This window comes from Haemorhous mexicanus, chromosome 6 (genome assembly GCF_027477595.1).
Source record: "Haemorhous mexicanus isolate bHaeMex1 chromosome 6, bHaeMex1.pri, whole genome shotgun sequence".
NCBI lineage: Eukaryota > Metazoa > Chordata > Aves > Passeriformes > Fringillidae > Haemorhous > Haemorhous mexicanus.
The window spans coordinates 28048582-28071718 of NC_082346.1; the positions used below are offsets into that span (position 1 = coordinate 28048582).

The following is a 23137-nucleotide window of genomic DNA, read 5'->3' on the forward strand; positions in this document are numbered from 1 at the left end:
TCCATTTGCAGCTAGCACAGGAATCACCAAAAGAAGTAACTACAGAAAGCAATAAGCAAAAGTTTTTTGTTCAAAGGGAAAGTTAAGTTGCAGAATTGTGAGGTTGCATAATCACATCTTGGTAGCAGAAGAGACTCCTACAAGAAGAAAATTTGTTTTCCCTAAAACAATGTTGGCAATAATGTACTAACTCTAGAGGAGCTCTGCAAAATGCAGGTGGGCCCCTGCTAACTTTTCCAACAATGCAATGGTTGGCCTTCATGGCACCAGTGTACGCTGAGAATGAAAACCTCTGACTTGCATTGCACAGGAACAGTTATTTAGCCACAGCTCTATACAAATACCCAGAGTTCTGCATCCTAACTTCAACTTGCAAATTGTAGTGCTACAGAAAAAATATAAGCCCAGAGAAGGTTATAAAATATAAAACTTGCTGATAAGAGCTCATTGCAAGGAAGCATGGTCAGCAAGCCCACACTCTCCTCCATAAATATTTTAAGTGTTAATAGAACAGTACCAAAGAGAGAAAGACACTAAAAAATATATTTTATATCCCTTTTCCTCCCACTTCTCTTAACAGTGGACAGACAGGAGGAGAGCAATGGCAGCTCCTGCCCAAATAATTTCATCTATCCAAACATGATCAATCTTACAGCAGACAAGAGGAACAAAAATGAGCCACCATCTGTGGTGTCTTCTGGGTGGCAGCACAACTAGCATTTTTTGAGTGAGCTGACACTCATGTCAGAGACAAGAGATGCATGATGGTTTTAGGGAACTTTTGTATCATTCTAAATTTGTTTTTTATAATCTATATTGAAAGATACGTTGATGCCAGGACTGGCAAGCTGCTTTTTTGTGAAAGATGCTAACAACATACCTTCCCAGTGGCTGTCATTGTATCATCATGGTGTATTACATCCCTCTGAAACTACAATTTACTGCCAGCAATGTGATACCTGAATTTATTTCAGAGCTCTTTGCACTTCCTGCTACTTGGAAGATATTAAAGACCCTGCTCAAACATGCATTGTGCTGAAAGCTGCTAAGGAAAGTCCACATGCACTGAGGAAACCTGGAATATTGTTTTAGAGACACTCATTTTTTGAGGCAAAAGTTTAGCGTGGTTGAAGCAGGAACAGTAAATAGTCACTTGATACACAAGCGTCAGCCTCCCTTTCAGAAGACACATCCAATACAATTATTGCTGAAGTGTCATCAAATATCTGACAGATCAGACCCAAATGGTGTGCTGTGCTTACACCAGACGGCAATTTGAGTCTTAAAAGCAAAGTTACAGACTTCTTTGCTGTAAGGTTTCCAAATGGGCATGTTGTGCATGTTATTTATGGACATCTGCCCAGACCTTCAGATGAACAACTCAAGAGATGTGAGCTTCCACCTCAAACTCAGTAACAACATCTCAGTTCTCCAGTTTAACTGTTGAATTACTGATTGCTTCTGCAAACAGCCAGAAGAGTGAGAAAAGCCAAGAGGGAACTAGAAGTTACTAAAATGGTGGAAAATTAAAAATAAAAAGGCAACAGAGGGAAGGAGAGTCTCATGAACGGCAAGAAATATGGAACACCACAGAGTACTGAAGGAAACTGAAGAGAGAAGAGGAACCACAAAACTCCTCTCAACCTGAGAGGCCCAGAAGCAAAAGCCAAGTCACCCTACAAGCCCACCAGCTCACTCAATCCTTCTCTTTGGCCCTGCCCAAAGCTTCAGACTGGTCACTATAGTCAGGGAACAAGGCTGTGCTGTGGCAGAACTCCAACACCTGCACTCCTGTGCCCCTTTTTCCATAGCAAACAATCCTGCCAGAGCCCCCTCATTGCACTCAGGGCCCCCAAACCCCTCCAAAGAGAGCCCTTGCTGAGGGCAGGATGGCCACCAGGCTCAGGACTCAGGCAGGCCTCCCTCCTTCCCTGAGGGAAACGTGAGGCAGTACTGTCAGCATAGACCCAAAAGGACAGCAACCATATCAGCCCCAGCACAAGACACACTTAGTTTAACTTTACCAAGCTGATCCATGTCCTCCACAGCCGTTAGCCAGGCACCCACGCCCCAGAGAAGCAGATAAAAGGCACGAAACGCGGCATTTACCTCCCGTGGGTGCTGCTGCTGGCCCCTCCCGCGCTCCTGAGGGCCGGTGCTGGGCCCAGGCGTTCCCTGTTACCTGCCCGGCCCCACAGGACAGCTCCCAGCACCCAGATGGCTCCACAGAGCTTTCCTCCAGCCTGAGCCATCAACTAAAACCTGATTTCAGCACACACTGCCACGTATGGGGCCGTGCTTTGACATCAGTGGTACTTTACATCACACAAGCCTCGTTTTTGTGCTGGCCAGGACAAGCTGCTGCTTTGCAATGAGGAGGAACACCGCCGGTCTGGTTGGTCATCCGTGCTGGATTAGGGCAGGGGGTGAGTCCATCGAGCCTTGTCTCTGTGCCTCAGACTTGGTTCTAATGTCCATACACAGAGCTCCCTGGGAATATCCATCACCAATATTCATGGGTTTATGAGCTGGTTGCTGAACAGGCAACAATGTACTGCAGAAAGTTGCCCGGGCACAGATTAAAGGACATTCATCTGCTCTCTGGAACCGTAGGTGTCTGATGGTATCTGCTGGTTACACCCCACCTACAAATAAAGAACTGGACCTGAAGATGGGCCAGGTGCTGTTTGGTCTAAAACGCCTCTGTTCATTTAACCTGCACAGAGTTACTGCTGGGGCCAGGGGTGGCTGGAGACTCGCAATAGAGCCGTGCAGTGCCTGCTCCTTCCGCGCCGTCCTCAGGCTGAGCTGGAGCTCTGGGAGCTGCGGCTGGCCAGAAACCTGAACACAGCATTGTTGAGCTGGCTCCCGACTCAAGATTATGACAATAAAGACAGGGAGGGGAGCACACTGTGGCAAACTTATCTCTGCTTACAACCACCACTTAACCATGCAAAACACAGCAGTTCTGTGAGCAGGGCTTCCCAGCACATTCTCCATTCAAAGGGAGAGGAGAAGCCAGCTTTAAAAGCTAGGGCAAAGGCCAGTAAGTGACCATAAAATTATTTAAACAAGGAACACCAGAAAGCCAGCTTTGTGAATGTAAAGCTGATATGAGCTTCTGTAAGCCAAGGGGAATAAACATGTTTTTGCCTCCCAAATATGATCATCAGCTGAAGGCAGCACCACTTCATCAGTGAAAAATTTCCAAGAACTTTGCAGAACTAGGAAGAAGTAAAAGCAGTGATTAACATGATTTGCTGCTCTACTTATGTCTGACACTAGAAGTAACATACTTGTCTGACCCACAGTGTATTTATACATCCACAGCTTATGGCTTGCTTTGTCCATGACTTCATCAGCAAAAGGTGTTTAGGGTTTGCCTAGCATTAAGTGGCCAGACAGAATGCATTAGTCTAGAAATGGATTATTACATTCCACTGTCAAACTGAGGTAGTCAGTAAATATAGTGGAATCAAAGTCCTTCAATTATATAATGCTTTATGTGTACTGTTAAAAAGTCCCCATACGGTATGGTTTCAGTCCTGCTTTGATTTCTTTCTTGCCTCACCCTTTACTTTCTTCTGTCAGGCCTTGTCCTACCTCACTGTGTAGTACTGCCAGCTACCAAGCTGCTTACATCTTTCTGGGAACCACCCCTACTCAGCAAAGTGAGCCAAGTCACCACATATGGATTTTAAACTCCAGGACTTCAAACCTCTCACACAGTTGAAGAATCACAAATCAACTCCATTTCTTCTAAGCACAAAAGGACATGCTTCCAAGCTGATGGGAGAGCTCTTTCTTCCCTTTCAAAATGTAAAGGAAAATTCAGCATAATGACAATCAAGTCATAGGATGCAAACCTGTGACAACCCCACCCTCTCACCTGCCTACTCAACAGCAATGCTAAAAGGATTATCTTCAACTCATCTTCAGTCCAATCAAGCACTTGCTTTTAAAACCACATTGCTGCTGCCTTCCAGCACATGATAAATTTGTACCAATAGAGATTCCACTGTTATCACAACCATTTTTTTCGACAGTTTTAATTTTCTTCATCTCCTCACTTCCCGTGACCAGGATTAAACTGGATGAACAGAATGGGGCATGCTGTGGTCCTGTCTCAGACTGCATTCAGCTTAAGTTAAACCTTACATTCACTGTACCATGATTTTTCAAAAATGCTCCTGCTGTCAAAGCATTGTATGATTCTTAGCAACCCACTACATAAAACATTTCATTCTCCACACTTGCTCCAAAAGTATATGCAAAAATAAAAAACACAGAAAATTTCAACAATGTATAAGGGTAGTTGGTTTTTCTTCAGGTCCCAATAGCATTGAGGCTGAGAAATCTTGCCTCTAAACTAGATAAAACAATGCCCTCTAGTGTTCTGTGGAGAAATCCAAAAATTGCTGAAAGACTTCAAAAAATTCATGTACCATCTCAAGTGACAGTCAATGTTTTGAAAACTTACAGCTCATATGCAGCATCCTTGGAATTTTCTGTGTATCACTGTGCCTGCAGAACTATTTGGGATCTGTTCTTTTCCTTCTCTCCACTGATACTTGCATCATAATTTCAAATACCCTCTGGGGACAGTCCTCCCACCTGGGGCACATGTCAAATCACATCATAAAACCCTGCACCTTCCCCAAGTACACACAGAATTTGGTACACTGTGTTACTGACCCATCACACAAGAAGGATGGAATTTTTGGCTTGAGGAGCGTTCTTACAGAGTTCCAGAGTTTACTAGAACTCTTTAAGTTAGCAGCTGTCCCAAGATATCGATAAACTGCAAACAGAACTATCCAAATTCAAGAAAGACTCAAACAAAGTATTCTCATAGTTTAAAAACACTCCTGCAGAGCTATCAAAATATTTATTTACATCCTGTACACATCACAAAATTCAACTTTGCATCCCACAAAGGACTAGAAGAGATTTTATAACTGAAGGTCTGAAAAGAAAAAGGTAAAGTCATTGAAGAAGACTGCTCTTAAATGGGCAACTAGGAGTCCTTCAATTTTACCATCCATTGTTCAGAAAGACAACTGCTGGGCTCTCACCATCTAGACAGATTAAAACTTGAATGACTTTGATTAAACTTTTAATCACATCAAATACTTTAAAAATAATTAACAACAATTAAAAAATCTTGTTAGACCACTGTGCTTTTGTTATTTTTCATGACACTGATCAGCTGCAGATAGAAACCACATCAAAAGGGAAGGAAAAAAAAAAAAAAAAAACAAAAAAGCCAGTTCTGCCCATTTCCTATCTGAAATACATGGGAAAAAAGATCAAACTGGCTATTTTCTGGCAAACTAGGGAAGGAGACTGGAACACTTAGAAAACTGCCAATACAAAGACAGCATCGGTCACAAATGCCCTAAACCCTATGTGATTATGCAGGCATTTGAGGGGGCAGCAACACCTGACTGTCAGGTGAAAGAAAGATACTGTATCATGGTTGGACACAAGGTCTTTTCCAAACTCAATGATTCTTTGATTCTTTTAGGTTGGAATTTGTTTCTTCTATGAACAATTTCAGTCCCAAGTGGGCCTATTAACAGTGATTCTCACTGCTGCTGGGACATTCACTGGAGCAAGGTTAATACAGGCCTGGTTTCTTAGAAGGAAGCTAGCTTGGCCTCATTGATAGGTAAAGATAGAGGCTGAGCTCTTCAGACCAGGTATCACCCTGCAGCTTCCAGAGGAATTTATTCATAAGAACAAAACATCAGAAATCTCTTTAAAAAAAGTTTTGTTCATAAAAGTCAAGTTCTGCAAACAAAAGCCAGCCAGAGTGACTAAGCAAAAATATAGAGAACACCCAGCGAGACCATACACCCAGAGGAAATTCTGGGCTTGATGTGGCACTTGTAAAGAACCTTTTAGGGCTCTGTATTTGCAGCCCTTGTGTCTGAGGCTGCAATTCAGAATTTGGATGTAGAAGTGGGATCAAATTAGACATTTTTAAAATTAGGTTTGAGCTAGGAAACTCCACTTCAAAATTTAAATTGCATTCTTCTCAGAAGGCAACCAATACATAGTCTAACTAAACAAGCAGATACTTTTCTCTAATGAGGGGTGGTTACTGCCAAGCATTCTGGCCTGCAAAAAAAATTATTTTTGATCTTGTTATTCATGTAACCAAATTAAGGGAGAAAAGAAAGCAGTTTAGAGACCATCCAAAAGACAGCCAAGGGAGGATATTCAGTGTTTGTACCACTGCACTAGGAAATGCTGTTTCTTAGAGGTCTGACACAATACATCTGTGTTACTGAGTGTATGCACAGAACACTACCTTGGAGAAACTGCTTGTATGTGTATGTTAAAAAAAAAACCTCTCAGGATCAGAGACAGATCACACTGTCACACTGTCATTCTGTTTGCAGGGAATAGTGTAAGAAAAGGACCATTCAAAATCCAAGGTACAAAAAAAAGCAATGGAAGGATCTGGGGAAAACAGACATTATCTTGAGAACCCGGTTTCCAGCCTGAGTGAACAAAACAGCTTTTCCAGTTCCTTCAGTTGATTCAGCAGTCCAGTGCCTTTCAGACACATTCTCACCTCCTCTGGGAAGAAGCAGAATAACTTGAAGAAGAATGGAGGAAAATGCTCCAATATCCACCACAGAGAGGTCACACACATACATGCTGTCATATCTTCACAGCATGTATGCTCTGCAGGGCTGGGAGCATTCTACTAGTGCTTCACTAGGCAAAGATGCCAAGAGTGTCCAGGTGAAACACTAAAACCATATGAACTGAAAGTAGTTTCATCAGTGAAGTATAAATTGAGCTTTTCCATTCTTCACCTTGGCCCTCTTCTTACACAAGTGCTTTGCTATGAGTCAAGGGCTGGAGCATTCTCTGTAATTTCTTTCTGTGTCACTGTCTGCAGGTACCTCAGTCGCATGGGAGGGAGCTGCTCATAAAGGTCAAATCCCAAAGGACTCTCTACATTCACCAGTCTGTAGTACAGCAGGTGCTTTTTCAAGTTCTGAAAAACAAAACAAAAAGTATCTAATCTTTTCCACCATCTCCAACACAACGTAGCAAATCTGCAAATAGTACAATTCCATCATGCCCAAGATATTTAATTACATCATCTTCAATAGAAGAGCTACAAAAGGCAAGTTTCTTCCACTAAAATTCACTCTTTTTTTTCACATGAGAATTCCTCTTCTAAACACAACACCATTGTCTCCTCAACAGCCCCTCACAATGACTTCTTGCCAGAAAATGAAGTGGATTTTTGAGTGTGACCTAATAATTTACCCTGGACACAAATCACAGAGGGCCAAATGACCAAGTTCTGTCCTACAAAGGATAGATTTTGGCAAGCTCCTTGAAAAAAAGAGAAACCTTACATCTGTCCTGTTCTTTTCAGGGGAAGCATCCAAGAGTTAAGAAAGATCACTGCTAGCCACCTATTCATAACTGTGCTACAATCATCCCTCTAAAATCTCTAGCTATCCAGATATAATGCTGCTTGGACAAGAGGCATGGAAATACATGAGATTCATCTAGGTTCCAATAGGCTCAGTGTTTTGAGGTCAATTACTACAAGAACTGGTTAAAGAGTATTTACAGATATTGCAGGCCAAAATCTTGCTGCTAATCTCCTCTCGTTGTCAAATTAGCAACATAATTTAACACAAATTTCAAGGCCAAATATAAGTCTGTAAGAATACCATGTATAGAAAACTTAATTCCCAGCAGCACAAGCTGAATTTTACAAATCCTACCTCATCCACCAACAGCCACGTCTTCCGCAGCATGCTTTTCCGAGCAGCATCTGTCTCCTGGGAACAAAACACATACTTTCCTTAATATGGTGCAGTAACACCTTTGCCCAGGGGCTACAGCACTCCAGGATGACTTGTTCATTATAATGATGAGCAGCTTGTTCCAGCAGAAAGTGCTTGAGATGTCTCATCACTTAAATCCTGCCTCTCTGCTCCTTTCCCTGATCTGAATCTCAGCTGACTTCTCAACCTTCAGGTAGAATTGCAGATCAGAGGTGAAGTCTTGTTAGCACAACTGTTCACTGATAGAGGCCTCAAGGCCATAGGAGGGCTTCTGCTTGGTTACTTAAGCGAAGACAAAGAAAAGAGTACTTTGCAGCTTAAGATTGCTAAGGCAGAGGCCAAATCTATTACAAGCTCTCTCTGGCTGATCACCTTCCTTATTCTTTCTGTTTATTCTTCCCCCACACCCAGAACACAATTGCTAACCTCAAAGACTTAGGCAGGAATAGCTACCATTAATGCGAGTGCATTAGGGTAAAACGAACAAAAGCTGCTGCCTTGTCTGTGGATCCTCAAACAGCTGACGAGTCCTCAACACATTTGCTTACACTCTTTGTTTTCAAATCCCAAAGGTCAGTGATTCCATTGCAAGGCACACTGGACTTACAGGGTGAGCAGATGCAAAACCCAAAGACTGCAGCCCTGAAGCTCTGCTATCCATTACCCACCTGTGTGGTGCTTTCTTGGGAGAAAATAAAACTGTTCACATGAGCCACGGCCACCACATAGAGAACAGGGCACCAGGTGTGGCGCAGCGCACCAGTGACCAGCGTTCGGAAGTAGAGTCGCAGGAGGTTCAGGTTATCCTCAGGAGGGGAAGTGTAGCGCTCAAGAGCCACAGGAAACTGCAACAAACCCATCCAGAGGGAACATTACAATTTTTGTCAGAGTCTAAGTGGTGAGAGGAAGCTCATGACTAGAGTGTCCTTCCTTGTGCATGCCCTCCTGTAACGCAATGTTACCCCAGCAGCATGATCCCCATTTGGAGCAGAGCTGCTACAGCCCACCCTGACTGATGTGACATGCCTTGACAAAGTCTTGTCAAGACCTCTTCAACTTTATGGAGAGATGTTTTACTGGTCCTATCACTGCAGCTGATTTTTGGCACAGATAAGATGAGCACTTAAAGTAAGAAGACGGTATTTTTGACAGCACTGCTAAATTCTATTTCTTGTGCTCTGCTCACTCAAAAGAAACGCAGTCCTACACTTGACAGACCAAGTTTTCTTGCTGTTACTCAGCAGAGCACAACTCCAATATAACTATATGTGGAAAGATGGTTGAGAGGGAAAATGACTATTTGTCTATGCATGGGCAAGGAAAAGTTTCTCACCAAGGTGTGAAAACACTTATTTAAGGGAAAGGTAATTGCTAGCAGAACACAGGGTGTGACCAGCCCTTCTATAAATCAGAAGGTTCTGAATGTTAATCCAAGCAAGGTTTGGGACAGTTTCCAGTGAAGACTGAGCAACTTCACAGCTACTGCCCTCCACATATACACACAAATAAAGGTTGGAGAATCACAGGCAAGAGTGTAGTAACCCAGAAATACATAGTGACAGGCAATTCCATAAGCCAGGATTACCTGCTGTAATGGCACTCCCAGCGCCCGCAGGATATTTGTGTGCTCCCCAAAAACAGAGAGACGCAGATGAACACTGAAACGCTTCTGTAGAGGTAGAAGAACAAAGACTCCAAAGAGTGGATCTCCAAAGGAGACACCCTCAAATTGCTCCAGGAGACTTATATAGAGATCGTGGAAGGATGCCAAACCAGGGAGAGGAGCATCCAAGTTCAGGGAATCCAGAAGCTTGGGTTGGCAATACACAGAGAGAAGGGCAGCTGTGTAGCAGTGGATTGGTGCTTCTAGAAAGAGGTCACTGCCAGTGAGGAAGACACACATAAGTCGCGCAAGTTTGGCAGCAGTTGGGATACTCCGCAGGATTTCAGAACGCCAGGTTTCCAGCAACAAGACCCACTGCAGGTTCCGGGTCACAGTGTTGACGAGATCAAGTGGGAGAGAGTTCAGTATGGCCCCACGTGTCTCTGCATTAGTCACTTTGTTGTAGAGGCTGATAAGTGGAAAGAATGGCCAGTCTGAAGGCAGAATGGGCCCTCTGACCTCAGGAAGCAGCATTGACTGGATGAGGTAATTCTGCCCTTGGTAGGATGCCTGAGAACGCATAAGGGTGGGCTGCAAGTGGAGAAAGTGGGAGAGGTAGCAGGAACGAATGGAAGGCAGATTCTGGTATGATTCTCTCAGCAGGGCACCACGAGTAACCTTTGGAAGAAATGCTGCCGCAGAGCCAGGCTGTGCCAGTTTGGCATTGGTGCCCAGATGCAGAATATCAGAGAAGTCAGCTGCTTCTGGCCCACCAGCTTTCCCTTCACTGTAAAGTAAAGACAAACAACAGTTTAAGAAACAAACAAAAAAAACCCAGAAATGCCAAACAAACAACACATCACATTAATTCATCTCTACAGTCTTCCTGGAACAGGAAGAGTAGTACAGGCAGAGCACTCAACACTTTCTATATCATTGAGCTATTCTAATACAGAGGGCCTTTAAAGCATCAGCTACCTTGGTATTTAGAGGGAATTCACAGAACTACATTTGGAGTCAGCAACACTGAGGCTGTGCCACGAAAACCCACCACACAATGCCAGTCTAGTGCAGAGCCTGAAATCCCTCGTCCAGAGAGGCAGCCTACTTATCAACACAGACATGAGAGTGCTGAGATGAAATACTGCATATCAGAGAAAGCCTACGCAAACCAGTAAGACAACTCTCAAAACAGAAGCTTTGCAGCTGACAGTGGCAAGGTCAGGGGAGCCATATAGACTGACAGAAACTATGCATGTGGAGAGTATTTATGAAATCCATATGCCACAACCTCAGACCAAAGACTCACCATTTTGTTGGCCCAACAAAAAAACTAAAACACCACCACACAAACAAATCCACTAACAAATTTTCCTTCTTTCTGAAAAAACACAGTACCTCCTTGCAGCACCTTGGCTCAACCTCCTGCAGGGATACACCACGGCTAATTTCAAACAGATTGAGATGAACAAAATAAACTGCTACCATCTTCTTGCCCAGATATGAGAGGATTCATATTTGAGATGCTCATGAGTTCTTCCAGTGTAAAGTGGAAGACATGGCATTTGTCAAATCAAAAAACTTGATTAATATGGGTTTGAGGAAGATTCATTGAGCTTTTAGGCTATGTCAAATTCTCATTTATTTTCTAGACTCCCTATTCTCAGGATGGAAGATGCTAGGCCTTAGGGAGGATCAGCTCTATCAGGAATCACACAAGCCATGTCTCTGAGGAAATCAAAAGAAATTGGTCACATTTCTCAACAGCGGTACATCAGAGAAGAATATGCAACCACCATGCCTGCCTGATTAGAAGGGTCCATGCCAAAAGAATATGCCAATGAGTAAGCAAAATTCAACTACAGGCCCCGTTAAAGGTCAAAAATTATGACAAAATTGCAGTGCCAACATGTTTTTTCCATTTTCCCTATGTTTTCCCATGTACCAGACTAGAAAAAGGAAAAAATGCAAAGCTTACGGAAGAAACTCTGGATTAAAGGCAAGATCCAGTAGGACCTCGTGAGCCAGATGCTCACTCCCTGGCAACAGACGGCTTAGCAATGCCATGGCAACACAGTGATGGAGTGAGGCATGCTGGGTGTAATCCGGACAAGTGCCTGCCTGTACAGGAAAGAAAACAACAGATAAGAGCATTTGTCCACAAGACAATCAGCAAGGACAGGAGCGTCAAACAAGACACAGATCTCGCTGCAAAGTGAAAGACTGAGGCAGACTGCAAGAGCTGTCAGCATTCATACCAAGAGATATTTCTGCTTCCCCTGACTGCCTTAGATAGTCAGATTTCTTTTAGCAACACAGTTCAAAACTTTGTCCTTATTTTATCCCAAAGAAAGGAAAAAAAAAATTTTTCCATCTGAAGTGTTTTGGAACTAAATCCCCACATCAGTAACTGGCAAGATATTATTTGCTAATGGGTCATAAAAGTCAGCAGAAGAGTCACCAGACCTAAGTCAGATACAAGAAAGAACAGGGACATGAAGACCAGCTGCCAGTGAAGTCAGTTCCTTGAGGAGAGAAATGAAAAAACTGATAAGGATACCATTCTCCGAGCCAACGCTAACACAAAGTACTGCAGGTGATATTCATGGCGCAGGATCCACGCAGATGAAGGAGTCACAGAGGGAGGTCCAGTCTGCCAGCTTTGATGCAGATAATCCTTCAAGCCTCTGAAGCCCAGCACAGAGCTGTACTATAAAGGAATCACAAGTGGAGATAAATAATATTAAGGCAGTTTGTGTTTGGAGTAAAGCAAAACACAGTCCTATCCAAGGCCCTCCTTTACCTCCTCTCACATAACAATTCCTGCTGGCTATTCCAAAAGCCATATTTAAAAACAGCCTAATAAATATCTGCTTTTCTTCCTCAGGGCTCACCTGCATCCATCATGACCATCCCCATAACAGATAAACAGTCACTGCCTACATTTTCCATAGTGTTCTGTAAGGCAGAAATCTGGCCAGTGGCTTGAAATGTTTTTCCCTCATCTGGCCAGGTATTTCCATTAATAGGCAATCAGCTAATTCCACACAAGGTCATACAGGAAGGCTTTGAGAAAGCTTATGCCATGTATTCCATCTTTCTAGGGCTCAGACATTTGCTCTTTAGAGTCTGAAACCTTCCATGATTACTCATTCTAAAAATTTAGAACAAACGAAAGTAGGAAGGACCCTCTTCAGTAGCACTCATTCTCTTCTTTAATATTACCCATTTTTCTTTGTTATATATATATGCTTCAACAACACTTTTCCTCCACTGACACTCAAGTTTTATATTCTGCTTAGCCAAACAACAGCTGCTCAACTCTTCTCAACATTCTTTATAAATACATCTTCTAAGCATCACCCGCTCTGTAATTCCAGCTTCCTGGTGTCAACTGAATATTGGAATTCAAAGACAAGATATTTTTCTGATCCTCATCCCATTTGTTCTGAAAGTCAGTCTGTTTCTCTCTATAATACTTTAATATTTTTAAAACAAAAATGCACAACAATTTGCTTTTAACAGTCCTTCTAACATCTCTTTTATGCCAGGGAAGGTACAAACACTAACCTCCCTTACAAGTATATCATCATTCATCTAGTATTTACAGTGAAAAGGTTTATTCTCACCTTGCTGGTCAGGCCCTTGTGAATGTGAGTGATGTTATTGATGAGAAATAAGAGGGCAGTGAGGAAGGGGAAAGGTGACTTGGAGCCAACCAGGCTCAAAGGAGGTTTGCCTCCAGTGCAACTCAGAGATGCAATGCTGCTGACAGATTCCGGTGCTGGGGAACAGGTCAGAGGGTTGCACAAAGCAGAACATGGCCTGTGTGAAGAAATAAAGAGAGAGGGGTTAGGTCAAAAGCATTCATAGTGCTGAGGAATTAACTTGTTGAAATGTTGCTATCTATCTGAACTGTACCACACACTGCAGTAAAATGGAAGCCCTGAAGACAGTGAAAGCAAAAAGCCAGTGTCTCAGCTGGTACACCAAGCACTGCTGCCGTACAAGCTAATGCCAGGGAGCTGTCAGGAACTCTTCAGCTAAACTGGTCATGATGAGCAGAAATACTGATACAGTGACGCATCTCTGATGTCAAATACTTGAAAGTGTTGGACCTTTGATTTAAAAAAAATACGTCGTTCCCCACATACATACGCACACCGGGCTAATAAGGCTGCCCACCCACTCAAGACATTTCAATAATAAACTTGCAGGCAACACCAAAAAGCCAGATTATATCTAAAATTGACTTTGAAAAAATGCTGCCCTTTATGTACTAATGAAATGCATATTTTTAAACTGTATTCAGAAAGAACGTAGCTTTAATGTAATGGACATGACACGCAGACCACTTTTGACGTGTGTGTTCTCTGCAGGTGAAACTACAAATTCCCACACCAGCAGTGCTTGCAGGGGCCAGAGTAGATACATCATGTCTGTATAGGTAAGACTACTACAAAGAAGAGTGATCAGAAGCAAGCTGCTCAATAGTAATGGGGTAATAGGGCAAGCCCTGCCAAAGATCCATATCATTACTCTATGGCAGAAAACTAATTGCTTAAATGCACTGCTCTTTCTACCACTGGTATTACATGTAGGAGATGCATTAACACATGCGGGGCTCACAAAGTACCCTGAACTCCTGGACCTAAACTGCCCAGAAAGTTTAGACAAAATTGTAAAAATATTAGGGCAGAGATCAGCTGACTCTGTTTTTTTACCAGCCAGTATTAAGAACAGCAAGAATTGTGGATGAACTTTTATAGCATAACCAAATCCATTGTCTTCAATGGATAGGCAGGAAAGGGTCTAATGAGTATTCTCTTGTGTTGGAAGCTTTAGCGCCAAGAGCTTCAGAGCTCAGTTTCAGTCATGAAAGAACATGGGCCAAACTGTTTGGTGGCCATTCAAATACCACTTGAAAACAAAAGTTTCAAGTGCCCTTTATATCAGATATTCTCCGAGGCAGATGGATGCCTCTCTGACTGCAAGTCAGGCCTTTTAGACTCCCCACTCAAGAAGAACTCCAGAAGATTAATCACAGCCTAGTAAGGAGGCTCCCTCTACAGCAGAAAGAAAGAATATCTGCAGTGCTTATCTGTTCCCAGAGCCAGAGCTTATGTTACCCAAATGTCTGGAAGAACAGTTTGGTATCTGTTCTTGCACTGCTCTGCAGGGGTTTTCAAAGCCCTAGTGAATCTCTGCAGGAGCTTGAAGATTTGAACCTAGTTAAATTCTTTCATATAAGCAGCACCACACAGTGCACATGAACACACACATTCACCTCATCATGTAAGAGCAACTCAACTAATGCTACTTGCACTATTTTTTTTAGACCAGTGAAACCAAAGAAGAATCAAAACCAAGAGTGACTAAAATAATTGATATGAAAACCTCAGCTATGTGGCAAAGCAGATATGCAGCAGCACCAGTAGAAAAGGAGGAGCTGCAAACCTCTGCAGCCATCATAACTTTTCTGTGAGGGGTGAGAGGACAAAGCAGGGTGTAGACACAGCCCTACTGCACTCCAATTCCCATACCTGGGGCATATTGCACAGGGAAAAGAGAAGAGGAGGGGAGGGCTGTCACACAGTACATAGAAATGTATAGAAATGGGGCTCCCTTAGCTTCTGACAACAGCATCTTAGCAGTGGAATGGTTTTACCTGAGCAAGTCCCACATGCTGTCTATGGCTGGCTGGCTGAGAAGGGGCTGCAGCACCTCCGATGTCAAACGCTCCAGTTCCTCTAAGCAGTCAACTGGATTGACTGATGGCTGTAAAAGACATGGACAATGACAGAAAAAGAGAGTGAATGACCATAGCACCCAGTGATAGCAAAAAGACAGACTGATTTATTTACTTCCTCTGTGTTTATCTTTTTGCCAGACCCCATCACCTACATAGTGGTACTGCTCTAGGTTAGAGTTGGCCTCACTGCTCATAGTGTGGAAGCTGAGAGCTGGCATCTCAAGGTGTTCTCACACTCAAGTATTAAAGTGCATCCCAGAAATTCTTAATTGGCTGGAAGCAAGATACGGGATCCTTGGAATCAAGATTCCCTAAATGAAAACTTAGCTAGACCCTCCTCTCCCTACCATCTACATGTTTCTATTTAAACTGAAGATGAAACAAAGGTGATCAGAACTACCTTGAGAAATCTGAGGGGCACCACAAGGGTCTCCAGAAAAACAAAAAAAATTAGCTGCATAAAGTGTGATTGACCTACCCATGAAAGCATGACTGTGGATGAACACTGCACAGAGGAGGAACTGTGGCTTTTAGAGAATCATCCAAATTCTTCTGACCCTAGTAAGCAATACTCCAGGTTGAAGGAACATGCTGGCAAATTTTAACACTTTTTATCTTCATTAGAATGCTGCTTTGGGATACAGAAATACTCATTTCCATTACATAAAATCTGATTTTTACCCCAGGTGAAATCCGCCTCCAGAAATCAGTAAAACCTTTGTGAAGATGTTAACCTTTGTTTTTAATAGTCTAACAAAAATATTCCAAGAAGGTCCCATCATACACTAATCTAATTACTATACAAGTTGATTTTTTTTTTGCACTAATCTATTCAAACATGCTATGTACATTTTCTTTTTTCTATCAGTTAACTACAGATAGATGACTGAACTTCTCTTGAAGTGGAATTCAAAAACCCAGCACAGTTCAATGACTGAAGAAATTGTTTGATCAGTCACTCTTCTGGGATATCTGTAAAGGTTAAAAAGGAGCATTTAACTCTTGGCTGTCCTGGTTCTCTAATGCTCTGGTCACAATCACAGCCTGTAAAAGGTATGCCAACCTTCAGGGCCCTGAAGACATCTTTGAGAGACACCAGCAGTTTCCACCTCATCCACAACTAATAAACTCAGTTGCTTTTGGCAAGTTTCAGAGGAGTTGCACAAGTGTGAATAACTACAGCCATTAAATTACCCCCACACCTTCAACACAGCTCTCCCAAGTTGGAACTCCGGTATAACAGTTGGGCAGTAAAGAGGAAAATTGCATTTATCTTCAGAACATGAATCTTGAAGGTAGCTAAAGTGTAAGACATTATTCTTCAACAGCATCACACTGACATGTCACCTTCAGAACACTCACTTTAAAAGATGATCACATACTATAACTGTGTGTTACAGAATTTGACCTTGAATGTCAGTGGTGCAACAAAAAAATTTATCTTTATTATTTCCTACTCAAAGTTCATACAGCACGACCCTTACAGCTCAATCTTCCACTCAGATGATTGCAGTATAGGTGTCCACATGTAAGCCCTCAGACCAAAGCAAATGCAAAAGCACATGACTTGATTTACCCCACTAGGAAAAATGGCTGCCAAATAAAATTACATTGTATTTGCTTCACGCTTTGGAGCTCTGTAGTAAATCAGAACAATCACAGCACTACCACATACCTTGATTGAGACCCTGATCCCAAAAGGATGAAAGGACAAAAAACAAGACAGATATTTGGCACTGCAAACATATAGGACTAGCAGACTTAAGTGACTCAGAATGTCATGCAGCCTAGATATGAGCTATGGTTACAAAATCAAGTGCTCAACCTGATGCCTTAATATCCCTCTTTTTCAGCACTGCCTGTAAATTCCAGATTTCAGAGGTAATATACAAGGTGATGCTGGTGAGATGAGAAAACTGCCTGTATTTTCAGGCCTTACCTGTTGGCTGTAAGCACTGTAATAAACTCCCAAAAAGATCACACAAGTCGTGGTTAGAGGCTGGAGAGTTTGCCAAGTTTCTGTCTGGGACAGCTGCTGAAGGATTTTTTTCAGACTTGTCTCAAGGAAGGGCTGCAAGCCTGACACTTGACTCCATGCTACTGGAGGAGGTGGGATCGGTTCACTATCTTCTGAGTTATTGCTGAAAGCCAGTGGAAGAATGACAAAGGATAGCAAATAAACATCAAACAACTGTCTCTCTAAAGCATCATTTTAAATAGAAAGATGTAGTCTAGAAAATTATATCCAATAACACAACTAGGGGAAAAGGCCTTGCATAGTCGTACAACCCAGACCAAATAATTTAGGCAGAAAGGATAAATGGAGAATGTACTTTAAAAAGCTGAAGTTTCTTCTCCTGCACTACTCTGCCCCTGAGCTATGCTCTAGCTTTACCAGCAATGCTACCTCAGTACTCAGCTTTAGTTAAGAGTTTCTTGCTTTCCACCAGAAAAAGCACCTGTGTTTGAAACAGATCCTACTGCTTTGATGTCTACCAAAACCAACCACCTCTTAATCCTGACTTATCTTTGTTTCTACAAAGAGGTTCTTTCCTCCAAACCTCAAGACATTTACTTTCTTTACTCCCAAAAGAAGTTCCAAGCAGCTCAATAGTTCCTTTCAGCGGGTCATTTGGCTAACATTGCCCCTTATGCCCCCTAGCTTAATGTATATTTTGACTCCTGCCTTGGGCCATGCTAGCAGGCATAGCTGTCAGACCAGACACTACTTCTGATCTTGTGTCAGAGGGAATACACCCCACCATACAGGGGCTCACATGTGGGACAGTAAACAACTGAAAATGAGGGGGGGGAAAAAGGTGACAGCCAGGTCTCCAAACCAAAGAAAGGGAAGATGGGACACCAACTACTGAGATGCAGAGAATGGTGACTTAGAGAGCCTACCTGCTCAACTTGGCCTGCAGCTCTGCCGTGTATCCTGCTGTTTGTGTCACGTGTGTCAACAGAGTAACCACTGCGGCAGCTCGCTGCACAGACAACTCAACCACAGGGCTCTTCCCAGGGAGCAACTCAGGCAGGGACTGCAGTATCCTCACCAGCACAGGGTAGAGATCACTGTAGTATGAATTACAGAATGGATATGGTTGGAAAGGGTCCCCGGAAATCATTTGTCCTTCAATGTGCTGCTCAAGACAGTCAGCAAGACCAAGACTGCACAGGGATTTATCCAGGCAGATTTTGAGTATCTCCAAGAATGAAGACTTCAGTACCTTGCTGTGCAACAATGCTCCAGTGTTTGATCACCTTTACAGTAAAGTTAGTAAAGGCTACAGTAAAAACACCTCAGTGGAATTTCCTGTATTTCCATTTGTGCCCATTGTCTCTTCACTTTCCATTGGAAAAATCTGGCTTTATCTTCTTTACACTCTCAAATAATTTATTGATAAAGATGGCTAAAATTTGATTATGAGAACCATCACCACCACCACAATAACAAAAATATCTGACACGGAAAAAAGATGACAAAGGAAGACTTTTGCTATTCCAATTTCATCTGAATGGGACCTACCTAATACTCTGCCTCCATGCACTCTGATTATCTCTTGAAAAAACTACTTTGATTTTATTCTTGCTGGGGAATAGTTCTCAGATTCTCAGCCACACTTATAATCTTGCAATGTTAAGGAATCTTCTGCTGTTTCTATCCTCAACATTATCTACACTGCTAAAATAGTATATACAGTAATAGTATATATTATTTTATTATATAAAATAATAGTATATATTATTTTAAATAATGCATCAGATTGTGCCAAAGAACACAAAATGCTGCTGTGGATGAGAATCTCCCTTCTGAAACTCAATACTGGCCTCCCTTTTACTCTACTTTAGAGCAACTCTACAGCCATCTCTCTTCTTCCAATTCAATGCAATTACAGGAAGCAGATTTAATGCTTGAGGCAGGTCAGACCTACACCAGGTGCAGACCTTGGCGGTCAAGCACGTGAACTTGTCCAGACCTGGAAGTCAATGCATCATGCAGTTTGTCTGCACCAGTCTGCCCCACTCAGTGTGGTGACTGCTGCCCACAGACTGCCCCTAGGTCAAGCACATTCAGTCCTGGGTGTGCCACAAACCACGTGTTTTGATGTCATACAAGCACAGATTATTCATCCCTTCAAGGGGAAAAAGATGCAGCCCTAAAAAGCTACAGTGGTCTCCCACTGCAAAGCAGAAACAACAAAACAGCAGAGCTTAAACACAGGAGATAGTGAACAACCAGAAGAAGGCAATACACAGCACGAATGCCCTTAGAAACTGAGTTCTATTGCAGGAGGCAAGAGAAAGTGAGGTGAGACACCCTGAAGGGAATAGAGGCTGAGCCTGGAGAGGCCTCTCTCTGCCCCTTTGAACAGGGGGTCCGTTGCCTCTGTCGCGCCCTCCACCCCGAGGTCTCCAGGCCGGAGCTGTACCTGTAGAGGTCGCAGGCCTGCCCGTAGCCGGCAGCCACCGCCCACAGCCGGAAGGCTTCCGTGCTCAGCCGCGTGGCTTCCTCCCTCGGCAGCGGCACATCCAGAGGCTCCTCAGCGATAAAGCGACTTAACCGGCTCTTCATTTCGAATTTGTTAAGCTGTGAAACAAGTGAAGGAAAAAGAAAAGGACTAAGAACAAAAAAGACAAAGGGATAAGGGGCATCAGCTGCACGCATCATTACCTCATTGTTCTGACACACACATAGAGCTGCAGATTTCAATTCAGCTCATTCTCAGCTCCTCTTGCACTGCCCAAATCTGCTTTCATTTTGTGCAATCTTAAGGAGCAGACTACAAAGGATAACTAAATGTTCAAAGGCTATTAAGAGAGAACTATTCCTGGAAGAGGTGCCTAGGAGTACCTAATCCATTCCTAACACAAACCAACTACACTTAAATAATTTCTGATGGAAGTTTGTCTGCCCCACACACACTCCTCTTTTGGATGCTCTCTGCAGCATTTAACTGATTTTTTTTTTAAAATATATAATTACCCTTCCTTAAATAGTCATAAATACAACTCTCTTAGTCAAGCTTACATGTAAAGATATACTTTGTGAAAAAAGATGTCTACAAAAGTACTGAACCGATGCTGACATTCTTTTGGGGAGGTCACACTAGATGGGTTTCAGAGGTTCTACAACCTAAGTCTTTCTATAATTCAGTGTTTATTTTATGCAAAGGGTACCTCCTGCCTATTACTTTCGTAAGGTTATAGAATTTTGATGCCTTGGAAATGTTCTGAGGTTATTTTGGTATTGAATTAAGCATGACATGACTCATTTGCAGTTCTCTAGAAATAATTTTTATCCTCCCCTACATCTGGGTATTTTTACTTAACCATAAAAAAGAGCTTCTCTTTCCTTCCTCCACACATACAAAAGCTTCTATGTGCTCTGTCTAAACAAATGAGGCAACAATGTCTTTTTAATAGCACAAGGACATATTATAGGTAATTTAAATTTCAAATGCTTTAGAGACATCTTGTACGGAAATCAATGCACACCAGCAAGAAAGCAAAGGAGCTGATGAGTCAAAACTATAAATTCTGACACCTCTTCTACAGAAGAGAGGACAAAGTCAAATTTACTTCCAGGAGGAAGATGGAAGAACTTTATTGTTAGCTAAAATAAATTCCTACATTGATGGTTTTGATTTACTTTTTTATTATTTTCCACTCCCACGTTTAATTGCATGCAACAGAACATGAGAGTGTAACAGCAGCAAAGCCTGAGTGTCAGGAACCTTCTAAGCAATTTTTCCACGCCTTGAAATACCTGGAGTACATAAAGCCTGAAGTAGAAAAATATCTGAATTTTACTCTGTTATGTTCCTAGTATGACGACTTAAAGTCTTTAAACATCCCACTATCCATCACTGTTCTCTATAATTTACAGCACAGACTGGTGTTCTGGTGACAGTAGCATTTTCCTGGGTAGCAATTTATTAGGTGCTGTTAACAACAGTGAACCAAAAAGCCTAAGAAGTGCTCTTTGCACTGTAATGGGTGCTGCTCTTGGTAGATTTCATGCATTTATAGCACCAGCATGACAATCTATATGAGGGAATGCAATTACCTCTGAAGTGGAAAACTTGTCCAGAAGCTAAGAGTTGAAAACACTGATGAATTAACACAGAGTTATTAAGACAAATTAATGGCAGAAAAGTTCAACCAGGGTTGTAACACAAGGATAGTGATTAAGACTCTGGTTTATACATTCTTATGCTGCCTATCACTGAAACATGGGAGTGTACAGAGCATCACACATCAATGCATGCTCTAAACATCTGTTCCTGGTCAGTATCACCTTCTGGGCTCTGTGACTTTCACATGAGTGCATTACACAAACCATAAAAAAGCAGAGTAAAACTCGAGCCAGCTCATCTACCATTGTGCAGGAGAAGCATCATTATTATGACTCTGTCAACAATTCCTTCAAAACATACTAATGCACCTTCCTCACTCTGATTTCTTCAGCTTCAGCTCACAGTCACCTCCAGTTAGCTTTCTGTCTTTATTTAGGCAGTAAGGCATAGAGAACCAAGGCCTGTGCAATCAGAAAAGCTCTTGCAGGAACCACTCACCAGCCTGGCTGTTGCATTTCGGCCTCCAGATGCCAAGACCCTGATGAACTTCATAGCACTGGCACAAGCAACTCCGTGGAGACTGGTAAGTAAAATCCCTGGTTCAGCCACTTTGGGATCCCACTGAGTAGGGAGAAATTCCCTGACAATAGTCTCAATCAATCGAGGACAGTCAAGCAGCTGCAGAGAAATAGCAGGGAGCACAAATAACTAAAGGTGTGCAGTCATGCAGACATGCAGAAGACATGTAAAACAGACAGGTTTGTCTGATCTCCTTGCCATAACTTCACCTGATCTTTCTTCCCTTTCCAAACCTTTCTCTATCACTCCCAAGCTCCTATACAATGGAGTTTTACCTGGCTGCATGCTTCAGAGGAATGCCTTGCAATATGGGTGAGGATGTGCAGTATATCCAGAACTACTGATGGAACAGGTCGCACCACCTCTAGGATGTACCTCAGCCGGTGCTGGATCCTTGTCTTCAAAAGTCCCTGAAAGGTGTTTAAAAAAAAAGAAACAAAAAATCTGTAAGGGTCTAAACAAGTGCTCTCTGTACTTCAATTGCTGGAAGCCAAAAGGAGATTACATCCTCTTCAGAGACTGTTTTAAAATTAGCAGTCATGAAACAAGTTTCTGTGTATTTGCAAGTATGCTGGCAAACGAGCAGGAGTTATCTAACAGAGCAGAAACAACTTTAGTTCTGCTCTGAATCAGACCACTGGAGGGGTTTGGATACTTGTGTTTCCAGAGTATAAAACTCTAAGTGACAGGGAAATAACCTTCCCTATAAAAGAAAAAGGTTCTTGTGATCCTTGAATAATTTTGGCTAGACACCACCTCCAGCTAATGCAGCACTCTGAGAGTACCTGTCACATCAGAAAAGTTGACAGAAACAGAGAACAGACACAAATCCCTATTTTGCAGTACGAAAAGAGATGCATAGGGATGATGTGATTTTTATGACCAGTGGCGGTGCCAGAAACAAATCATCAATTTACATTTTTTAAACAGTGCCACACACGTAGCAGAACACAACTGAAATCATGAAGCCTCTAAACAAGACCAAATGCCCAAGTACAGTAATTCATGCACCCAATGATGCTTTTAGACCAAGTACTGTTCAAACACAAGCTCAAGAATTAAGTGATGTAATCAGAGTTTTAATGATTGCAGCAGGCAAGAGGAGGGCATTGGCTCCACCAAGGCTGAGTTTGAGATAATGAAGTTTGCTATTTTTACATCTCCTATGAAAAATACAGGATTAGGTTTAAAATGTGGGAGGAATTCATTCTGAACACTGTAAAAATCTTAATCTGAGAAATGCAAACATGACATTTGGGGAAATGGCAAATAGCCACCTTATGTCAAATAAAAAAAG

At 42.4% G+C, this 23137-nt stretch overlaps 1 protein-coding gene across 3 annotated transcripts in view; it reads right to left on the minus strand.

Annotated features, from left to right (window-relative positions):
- Positions 1-4846: 4846 nt before the first annotated feature.
- The window catches only part of RPAP1 (RNA polymerase II associated protein 1), a 38577-nt gene continuing 20286 nt past the window's right edge, over positions 4847-23137 (minus strand). For all 3 annotated transcript variants that reach the window (XM_059849485.1, XM_059849484.1, XM_059849486.1), the window contains 13 exons: positions 22116-22250; positions 21760-21939; positions 19615-19772; positions 18086-18256; positions 17121-17322; positions 15098-15207; positions 13059-13254; positions 11990-12139; positions 11408-11550; positions 9412-10216; positions 8495-8671; positions 7764-7820; positions 4847-7015 (listed from right to left, as the gene is read on the minus strand). In XM_059849485.1, the coding sequence (XP_059705468.1) occupies positions 6860-7015; positions 7764-7820; positions 8495-8671; positions 9412-10216; positions 11408-11550; positions 11990-12139; positions 13059-13254; positions 15098-15207; positions 17121-17322; positions 18086-18256; positions 19615-19772; positions 21760-21939; positions 22116-22250 (2640 nt within the window). In that variant the 3' untranslated portion in view covers positions 4847-6859. The remainder of the gene's footprint in view (positions 7016-7763; positions 7821-8494; positions 8672-9411; positions 10217-11407; positions 11551-11989; positions 12140-13058; positions 13255-15097; positions 15208-17120; positions 17323-18085; positions 18257-19614; positions 19773-21759; positions 21940-22115; positions 22251-23137) is intronic.